The sequence below is a fragment of the Calidris pugnax genome, unplaced genomic scaffold (assembly GCF_001431845.1).
Source record: "Calidris pugnax isolate Ruff unplaced genomic scaffold, ASM143184v1 scaffold219, whole genome shotgun sequence".
NCBI classification, from domain to species: Eukaryota; Metazoa; Chordata; class Aves; order Charadriiformes; family Scolopacidae; genus Calidris; species Calidris pugnax.
This window is the reverse complement of record NW_015094507.1, coordinates 7,570,148-7,581,164: the sequence shown is the minus strand read 5'-3', so window position 1 is coordinate 7,581,164 and position 11,017 is coordinate 7,570,148. Positions and strand designations below refer to the sequence as shown.

At 35.0% G+C, this 11,017-nt stretch overlaps 1 protein-coding gene across 2 annotated transcripts in view; it reads left to right on the top strand.

The window, feature by feature from the left end:
- SLC16A10 (solute carrier family 16 (aromatic amino acid transporter), member 10) overlaps positions 1-11,017 on the top strand; it is a 67,128-nt gene that overhangs the window by 38,813 nt on the left and 17,298 nt on the right. For both annotated transcript variants that reach the window (XM_014964581.1, XM_014964582.1), the window contains exons 2-3: positions 5,644-5,788; positions 9,186-9,624. In XM_014964581.1, the coding sequence (XP_014820067.1) occupies positions 5,644-5,788; positions 9,186-9,624 (584 nt within the window). The remainder of the gene's footprint in view (positions 1-5,643; positions 5,789-9,185; positions 9,625-11,017) is intronic.

Here is an 11,017-nt window from a genome sequence, read left to right as displayed (position 1 = left end):
CCGTGTTTTTTTCACCATTTTTAATGTATTTTATATCAATTTTATACCCATTTTATCCCAATTTTATCCCCATTTTTTACTCTTTTTAACCCATTTTACACCCACTTTGTACCTATTTTATACCCATTTTTGACCCATTTTATCCCATTTTTAGCCTTATTTTCCCCATTTTTCCCCATTTTCCCCCCTTCCCCCCCCCCCCCCCCCCCCCCCCCCCCCCCCCAAACCCCCACCTGGTTTAAGCTGACCCTTAGCTGTTAATTGTTTGAAGCTGGGAGAGTACATACAGGCTTTCTTATTCGTGCATAAATCATAACTAATAACTTCATAGAAGCATGAAGAGTTTCAAATTATTAATATTGTCATTCCCTCTTCTTCAAGCTTTTTTATAAAATACAAGGAAAACACTCCTAAATATTATTGAAGTTGAGCTTTCAGAAGTTACTAAGTGCCATTATGATTTTATTGTGGTAGGCGACTTCTGCACAAACCTTTTCAGTGTGAGACAATGAAACATTTTTAAACATCTGTCATTCATATAAGTTGTCCTATATTGTTTATCTTGCACATCTTAAAATTTATTTCTTAGAAATCTGCTTTGCAGTGTACTTTACACAAAACAAGAACTTCATACCCTTTCAGTATGAGTATTATTTTCACCTCGTAAATCAAGAGATTGACTCTGAAAGCAGTTTGTCTCTTATGTCCTTTCTGCTTGTGAGTTAATGCGAGAGTTTCTTGTTATCCAGCATCAGTATAGTTTGTACTTAAAAGTACTAGTGGCGTAGTATGGCCTGAACTTCTGTACTGGTTAAATGATGAGATGTTATGAGAACTGATTAGGAAGGATGTCAGACAGTGAGCAATGAGAGTACTGGTTTAGGGGATGGTTGGCCAGTCTGTTCTGCAAGTGCTTAAAAACAATAGCTGTTGGTCTTTGCACATGAGAATCTGTTTTATTAAATGTAGAAAGCTTGCACTCACTTTCCGGTCTGTGCTTTTGTTTTAGTATGTGTAGTGCCAAACAGATTATTCTGCAAGCTATGCAGTGAACTGTAATTACACTGTTGTCTTGGTCTGCTCCATGAGCTACGCAAACATCTGATTTTTTTTAATGTGGGGAAACAAAATATTTGTGAGTTGATTTTGAATCCTTGGTTTAAATACTCTTCTTTTCACTTGTCTCATATCCCTTGTCTTCTAGACAGTAGTTTTTTGTTCCCTGTCTCAACGAAAAAATTCTCAGGGGAATATTAAAATATTAAAAAAAAATCTTGAAGATGATTAAAGAATGAAGGGTGTTATTACTGTGTTAAGGCAACCACTTGAAAGACACTTGTGAGGATAAAACTGATAAGATTCTTTTATAATTCATAGAAAAATTTCGTTTGTAAAAAGGAATGCTATGGATGAATAGCCTTTATTTAAATTTATGCATGATAAAGCATTCCGATGTGGTATGGTATTAATGCTGTCTTGTAAGTCCTAGTGCTTCAGTATAAAGAATGAACTAAAAACATTTAACAGCTTGGTTCGTATTTTCCTAGATAAATGTTTTATATAATCCAGCTGTGATAGGAGTGATCTTGTAAATGTGCAGATACTAGATACTATACTATTTAAAATATGGGTGACTTCAAAAACATGGTAAAATGGCAGCATTTTTGTGGAGTAGGTGGTATAGTTTCATAATTGAACAGAGAAGTAATGAAAACGTACTGAGATTATAGCTGAAGTACATACATTTGTAGTGAACTGACAAAAGAACATGTAGCTGTGACTTTTCATTTTGGAATAATTTTAGTTAGCATAAAGATGTTTTTGTAATCTGTTGTGTGTTTCAATGGCACAGAAACACACTTTTCAGTGTAGATGCTACCAATAAGCTCTCTGGTCTGGTATTTTTATCTTAAGGATAACTTGTTACATCTTCTAGGGAAGCTCGGGAGTTGGTTATTCTGCAATTACATGTTTTGAGGACATAATTCTTAACTTCCAGTGTCTTAAGGAAGGCTTAAGTCCTTAACGTAGGAATAGCTTTTCTTCTATGGCAATCAAAATGTTTTGGATATGAATATGAATGTGGTTATATGTAGCAATTAGGTGCTGTATTAGTATCTGAATTAGCAGCTCTGGAATATAGCCAGCTTGTGGCTAGGAAAGCAGCCAATAGCCTAGAGGAGAAATGTTTTAATTAATATGTAATAACTGCTCTAGAGAGCTCTCATTATCCTGGCAAGCTACATTTGTAATTTTTCATATTACTTATTTGGGACAGTTGTTGTAATTTCTATTTAAAAAATGTGAAAGACAATTCATTGTACCTTTTTCATACTGAGTGAAAAAGTGTAAGAATGCTTGAAGACTCGAGCAAAGCAAAAGATTCTTGGATCTATTGAATATATTTTATATTCATCAATTTCTTCATAGGTTCAACATATTGCAGCAAGAGTTATTTGCCTTCAGGAAGCTAACGATTTAAACATCCTGTTCTGTTCATATCTTTATTTTTTGGTGCTACTTTTTTTCACAGAGGTTGAATACAGTACATTTTCTTGAGCTATGCATACATGGGAAGTTAAACTTCAAGAACATTCTTTTCATTAAATAATAAAGCTGTTCATATGAAATGTGCCAACAACATCTCTTTAAGTTGTGTTTCTGTAGGACCCAAGAGCCTTATGCTAACTTCAATATATAATAGATAGTTAAAGGGCTCCAGTTCCCATTAGGTAGGTAAGTGGTAGAGCATGGGTTCCCACTCCTGCAATTTAATTGAAGTGCCTTCCTGAAATGCTTCAGATAAGGCTGTTGTCCTTCCTCTTAAGTGTTGAAAATCAGTGGGAACCTTTCTTCTCCTTTAGGATTTGGGTGTCATTGCTGTAACAAAAAGAAGAGAGAATCAAGTGATAAGAAAGGTGTATTGGTTTCATTAGTACCTGGAAGCATGAAGAGACAGCATGTTGTTAATGTAATTTGAACTGAATGTTTTCACTTCAAGCTTTTATATTCTAATCACTTTATTAGCTGTATAAGCCATTAGAAAGGTACTGTAAACTAATTGATTTCACTAAGGAGAATGCTAATTAAATCACAGCCTGTGCTAACTGGAAACTAGGACTGGTGGACTTGTATCTGTGGCTCTGAAGTAATGTGACTTAATGCAAGCTACTTAAAGAAATTGGGCAACTGAAACAGTTTACCTTTTTGTCCCCATGAATGGGGTGCATGTATCTGTCCATGTGATTGGATTCTTGTAACCAGTAATCTCTGATGGGCTTGTCTGGTGTCACAGTTGCCTTTGTGCCTTCATGTACTGAGGCAGGAAGGCTGGCAGGACGTTCAGCCATTCCTTGCTATCTTCATACCACTGTGAATCTGAAAAGTGAATCTTGTAATGCCCACTTCTCAAGACTTACCTGCCTTTTCTTTTGGCCTTGCAAATACCCAAGGTGTTACAGGTACTCTGTGATTCTTAGTGCTACCCTCCAAGTCATGCAGAGATGCTAAAAGACTGTTTGTGGTGGCGGAGCTACCATATATTTAAGGGAGTGATAGGAAGCCATGGATGTTCTACCTCCCGGTGTTTGCAGTTTCCTCTGGACAGTAAAACTGCAGGGTCGAAATAGCTCACTCTGGGAAAGATAAATAAAAAGATGTGAAGTCTTGTAGAAGTTGGACATATTAAAAGCTTTGCAACTGGCTGGTCTCCAGAATCTATGAGAGGATTTACTCCCTCTGACTCAGTCTTACAAACTGTAGTTGATAAAATGTTGTCTTGCAGGATCAACAGCCATCTGGGCTGTAAACTGGGAGAGATCTCTAAGTCATCTCTTGTCACACTCAAGGTGCATTTGAACCTTTCTTGACTGCAGAGGAAAAGAAAGGACAGACCTTTCATAAATTCGGTCTTTGCCTTGCAGTCAGTATCACAGGGACCTTGTTTTTCCTAGATTTTTGTGCTCTGCCTTCATACAGCTCATGTTTCTGCTGCAGAGGTGCAAGGCTGGCAGGGCTATCTTCTCTGGGTTAGTGATACCCAGGAAATACCTATAAAAGTACCTCACTCTTCTTCAGATTTTGCCTTGAAACTCCGTGATATTTATCACATGCTCAAAACCCCTCAACCTCCTCCAGCCTAAACAGTTAGGTCACGGTTCATTGAGATCATTATGTGCACTAAAATAAAGGTTTTGTTTTATTGTATGACCATTTCTGTTTTTCTCTAGCCATCTGTTCTCTTGTCTTTCTTTACATTGTAAATGCTTTGAACAAGCAATTTGTTTTGTGTGGTTGTTTGTTTTGCTCTGTTTTCTTTAGTGTCTTGCACAATGGGGCCTTCAATGTGCAGGGCTCATTGGTGCTCTAACAACACTTCTTCTAAGTCTTGGTATTGATAGATATACTTGTGAATATTCTTCATTAGGTCTCTTGGTTATGTTGTTTTTTTTCCAGATAATTTTATTTGACCTTATCACTGAATCACAATTGTGTATCTAACTGTCTTTACGAAAGATATTCTAAACAAAATCCCAGTTACAGACTTAAATCCATTTGAGGTTGTAAGAAGTCTTTCATCTTCCATACAGGTCAAAAAGAAGTTAAAATATTTTTTTACCATGCATCTTACATCAGCAGCTTTTTCCACTACCAGTTTAGACCTTTTTTTTTCCCCATATAAATGGGGACATTTACCCACCTGAATATATTTGCTGTAGCTGTTGTGTTGCAGCAGCTTGATGTATCTTTATGCCCTGGGAGAGCTGTTGGGTGCAACATCAGTAATGTGTGTTTGAAAGAACGATTAGATGATAGCAGGTAAATGATGTGATTCTGAACACCTGTATGAAGTAGAAGCAGAAAGTTGACTTGCAATTTAAAATGAATCAAATTCTCTTCTACGTTATTCAAAGATAATTTTTTTGTACACTTGGAATAAAAACTATGCTTGTGGCTGAAACTTTAGTGTGCCTGAACTGAATCCTAATGATCCAAAGACTCATTTGTAAACAAAGTACATTTTAACAATGTCTGTAAAGCTGGAGCAGTAGCAGATATAGCGACATTTTCCCATTACATGTGGAAATAGTTGTACTAGCTCAAGTTCCTTGTGTTTAAAATTATATTCCTAATGTGTTTATTACAGTATAAAAGCCTGTTGTTGTTTGTTTACACATTATTAATATTCAGTATGATCTAGATCTGTCATTAAGTTTAAAATTTGTTAACTTTTTTCAGCAAACCTAGCTATTTAAAGCCATTAAAGCCTAGAATTAAATCAGATGAAATGTGCTAATTGATGTCAGAATGGATATGGAGCCTCAAAGGTATCTTTGATGGTCCATTCATTAGTTTGAATACTAGGTTAGTTACTGGAGGAATAATTGTGATTTTTTTTTTTTAAAAAGTAAAAGTAGTAACTTCTGTAGCTAATTATATTCATTGAGCTGATAAAGTCTAAATTAGTTGATTATGTAAATTGATCTTACCATGTTAGGTAAACATATTTAAAAATTTATTTGTAATTTAAAAACAGTTACCCAACTTTTAGCCAAGATCTTATGATTGCTGAACTAAAACAAATACTAGCTGAAAGCTTAAATCACTTGGTCTTCTAAAATGCTGCCTTTTTCTGTTTTCCAGCATGGGTGAGCTCCCTTTCTATGGGGATGGTCTTCTTCTGTTCTCCAATAGTCAGCATATTCACCGACCTGTTTGGTTGTCGAAAAGTAGCTGTTATTGGAGCTGCAGTAGGGTTTGCTGGACTCCTTTCAAGTTCTTTTGTAAGGTAAAAAAATATTTTCTTTCTATTTGAAGTATTTTCAGTTTTATAGTGTAGAGATGATGCTGATCCTAGCAACAGAATATGAAGTAAGCAGTACTACTATATATTATGTTTTAGAGTAGAAACCTTGTTTTATGTTTTTGGTTTTGTCTTTCTGACTATGACTTGTGAAAACTCTAAGTGGTGCTTTCAACTTCAAAAGTAATTTAAAAAATATAATAACCTCCTAATGGCACTCCCTATTTAATGGGAACCACTATGTATAAATGTATCAATAGTAAGACTAATGCTATAACATCAATAACATTGTCCTGGATAAACCTGTCGAATGTTTGCTTAAGGTATGCTGTGTTTTAGCAGGTACATAAACAGTGTTTCTGTTTTCCCTCCTGCCCCATTGCCTCAATTTTCTTTTGAAACATTGTTTCAATGTTGATAATATACAGTACCACCTCCAGGAAGGTGTTAATGTTCTAGTAAAATTTGATGTTTTGTTTCCTATTCTTACTGGTCCAATTGCCAAACACAGAGATGGTGAAAACCTTGGCATAATGACATATACTTAGGGTTTATTTGCTTTGCTAAGAAAAATCTCAGTTCTTCCTTGTGTTATTGAAAAAACTTGAACAGTACTTGAGTGGTTTTTTTTTTCCTCCAGATTACACTTCATTTTGTACACTTCTGTAACTTTTGCAGAATAAATCCTAAGAAGTTCAAGAGCGGCTGATTTGTTGGATGTGTCCAGTAAAAGATGAGGAAATGAGAAATTTGCTTACTTGAATCTAGTCATCAGCAGAAATTGGTTAGTGAAGCTAGGGTAAGGAGTAGCAGGAAAATAAGCCAGTTACCTCTAGTTCTCACTCTGCTTTTTTTCCCCACTCTTAGGAGAATAAGTATAGGAACACTGAAAATAAAAATTTGAAAGTTTCCTACATAGATGAAAATGTATCTGTACAGACAGGTTTGTGAAAATGTGCTTTCTATGCCTGTACTCTCAACCACATAGATGTGAGCTGGCTGTGATCTGGACAGATGAAAATCCTTGCTGTGTGGCACTATGCCTGTGCTGATAGGTCTAGTTTAGGCGCATGTCCCCTAATGTGAAAACATATCCACAAATTTACAGGAAGAGAAGACAAATAGTTCTGGTTTTGGTACTAAGACTACTGTTTATATTTATTCTTGGAATAACTTGCATTTATGGGAAAAAGAAAGCATTGTTTTGTTGTTACTTGAGCAAGTTTCTGATTTTTATTTTATTTTTCCTTGTTAATCCAAGTGCAAATATTTCACTTAATTCATTTCATGAAAGCAAACAAGCAAAACCCCCACTTCTTGATATGTTTTAAAGAGACTTGTTACCACATGTGAGGTAAAAACTAAAAGAATGCATTTGGAAAAGTCTTTCTTCCTCCTTGCTTCCCAGTAGTATGTTAGGTGATGAATACTAAAACAGTCTCGTTATTATAAATTAAAGATCTTGATAAAGGAAGGGTGTTTTTTTCCTTTGAACAAAATGCTATCATCCTTGTGTTTCTCTGATATCCAATGGAACCAGGGCACAGAAGAGGCATGCAAAAGGAAGCTATTTTGTAAAGGTTTTAAAAATATTTTAGTTTATTTGAGTTTTCTTTTGGAATTTGAGGAGTTATTTGAGATCAGAGGTGAACTCTTGTTAAGTACATGCCACTTTAATGTGCATTCTTGGTGTTTTCTTGTGTTAATCAGTAAAATTATTTATGTCTGTGATGTTATCAGTTAATTGAGGGAGGATAGTTCAGATACAGGGGTTAATGTTCTAAAAGTAAAATATTGTATAGTAGATAAATGCAAATATGATTTACTGCTTTTGTTACATACTGATTTCTTAATATAAATTTTATCTTAGGAACCTGAGATGTAAGAGTATTTGTAATGCAGGAACATATTTTACTATGTATGTCACGCTGCAAACTCTTTGAATGAATCTACAGATGAAAGCAGAAGTTCTGTCTTACTGTATTGTGTTCCTTCTCATTTTATAACTTCTGTTTTTATTTTTCCTGGTTATTTTACATTGATAAAGGTGATCAGTCTTTTCCCCCTTATGTTCTTTCTGCTGTTTTACCTTCTGTATAATCAGTTTTAGAAATTGATAGTTTAGTGTAGAAAGCAACAATATTATGCTACACCCTTTTCCACAATAATACATAAAGCCAGAGTTCCCCATGTTAGACTTGCTGGTCAGTACTATTTCCTAAGAATTTCTGCAATTGCATGGGAAGATTGAGGAGTCTGTTTTGGTAACATGGTTGGCAGATAACATCCTATGATGAAAAGGACTACATAAGCATCTGTACTCCTTAAAAAAGTTAATATATTGGCTAACAGGTTACATGGTTTTTTATAACTGCTTTAGAAGCAGATGTTAGCCGATAGAAAAGAGCCCATGGCTCATTAAAAACATAGTATTAGGAAAAAATAATAGATCATCACATGCCACCTCAGAAACCTTGTATAAAAACACTTCTCACACATTCCCTCCTTCATCTAAATGTAAAAAATGTTTCCTTTGACTTAATACCATTATACTAAATTGTACTACACTGTTACTTTGTACTGTTAAGATTTCTTGCACATGTACCTCTTAACATCCTGTGAACAGACTGTGATCTAATACAATGGCTCTGCTTCCTCTCAATTGTATAATAGATGGTAGTGATGGAGATCCTCCTTAATATGTGCAGAAATATTTCATTCTGTATTAACATTTTTCCCTATTTCTTTCTTAGCATATCCAATATCTGGATCAAAACATTGAATTTAGTATATTTAATAAAGAAGATTATTTGCCTAAAAATTCATACCTAGAAAGTCTATCATTTGCTGCTAATGTATTATATTACCACATGTGATAATATTTTTTTGTTTTTCATTATTAGTAATTACTACCTTTGCTATTGTATTTTCATTATAAACTGTGTAAATACTTGATTTATCTGCATTCACGAGGAGTGTTCAATATTACGTCAGAACTTATCGCACAGTGAGGAAATGTGTAAATCAAAAAATATAATTTTCTTTGGAAAAGGAAAAACCAAAACCCTGGAAATTGTTGAACTTATATTTGGATAATTCACTCTGACAATGATTTTGAAAACTTTTAGTCAGACTGGAGTAATTATGCTTAAATATATTTTTTGCTTTTTTACCTGTTCAGTGAATTCTATGACGCTTTCAGTGGATGAAAATAGAATAACTGGTGAATTAAGCTGTATTTCAACTATAAGTACATATGGACTCTTAACTTGCTTCTGTAATTATGTCAATTCATTGAAAAACTGTCTTGTATATAGTGGGTGAATGTGAGCATACAATATTGTACGAAACACTAATGATTTTTTTCTTTTTTGATATATAGCACCATTGAACCTCTATACTTCACTTACGGAGTCTTATTTGCCTGCGGCTGCTCATTTGCATACCAACCATCCTTGGTCATTCTCGGCCACTATTTCAAGCAACGCCTTGGACTGGTGAATGGCATTGTCACTGCAGGCAGCAGCTTGTTCACCGTGTCACTGCCCTTCCTCCTGAGAGTTCTGATTGACTCCGTTGGCCTATACAACACCCTGCGGGTCTTGTGCATCCTTATGTTTATTCTGTTCCTGGCTGGCTTTACGTACAAACCCCTTGTTCCCGATGCCAAAGACAAGGAGGGAGGAAAGAAGGGAAAGTTCAGATTTCCTCCTGAAAAAAAGATTTGCAACTTCTCCGTTTTCAAAGTTCTCAGTTACCGAATCTGGGCTTTCGGAATCCCAGCTGCACTTTTTGGATACTTTGTGCCTTATGTTCACTTGGTAAGTGCGTGTTTCTTCCTACATATGACATATTTAAAACTAGTTATTTCCCGTTGTGTTATGGACTAATGGTAATAGGAAGCAATATTTAAAGTGCAATTTCTGTTGGGAGGGAACTTGAAATTTTGTCTGTGACAACTATTAGTAACTATTAGTTGAGCCAGTTAAAATTTTAGTTCCCTGTTCTCAAAGGTTTAAGAGACTTTACCCGTGACGAGGTATTTGAAAAGTATTCTGTACTATTCCAAAGACAATTCTTTATTTTGGTACTCAGCTGCGTACATTGCCAATGATACTTGTGTGTTTAAAAGCAATAATGGAAGCAGTAAATAACAGAAAACAGGTAATAAAACGTCTTTTTTTTTCCTTCAAATTGAGGTATGTTTGTTAAAATGTGCATTTTTACAGTATATTTTACTGACCATTTCCCAGCTTTATTAAAAGCAAAATATTTGGATTTTTGTGTCTCTCAAACTTCAGCTTTGTAGTTTACTGCTATAGCACTAATATAACTGATCCTGTTATCTGGTGCTTCTAGTTCCCAGTTCAGTTGTTTTTTTATTGCTATCTATAGCAACTGATAAAGCTTTAGCTTCTGATGGTGGGGAAGCTGTCAATCAACCAATTCTCAAACGTGTACTAAAGTTAGTGGGATTTTTTTCCCAGCAGAATATTTTTTTTTCTGTGGTATGCTGCTAATCTAAGAAATTCTGATGCAACTAGGAGATGCATTACATGAAATGTATCTGGCTGGCACTCATTGCACTACTTAAATGGTGAATTATTTTTGAATGGTTTCCTAGTGTTTCTGTTTGAAGTGCTGCAAACTGAAACACTTAAAAGGGAACAGGGGAAAAAAAGCCCACAACCTCCAATGGGTGCTTTATTTAGACCATTGCACATCTTCATATTCAAGATATTGACAAAAACTATTGACTAGTAGAACTGGTACTCACTATGAAAACAGAAGGATCATGTTAAGACTTATTACTCATCCGTGATAGAACAGTAAGATTAATGATGATAAATATCTGAAATTCTGTAAAAAATCTTCAACTCCTTAAAAGCCCATGGGTCTGTATCCAATATAGCGAGTGGTGTCACTGCTCTCTGGTAGTACGCTGGTTAGACTACTGACTCTGCATCAGATATTTATTTAAAAAATTACCTTAGTGGGGGTTGGTTTGTGTTGAGCTGCTGTAAACTGACTTTTATTCATGGCCAATTCTTGTTACTTAGAATAAAATCTACATGATTAAAATCTATAACACTTAGACTATTTCAAAGGACTGTATAATTGGATGAGTAGGCTATTGTGACATCTTATGCTATTTCCCCATAAGTTCTGTAAAGATATTTTGAAATATGTTCAGAGGAGTAGAAGGGAAGTGTT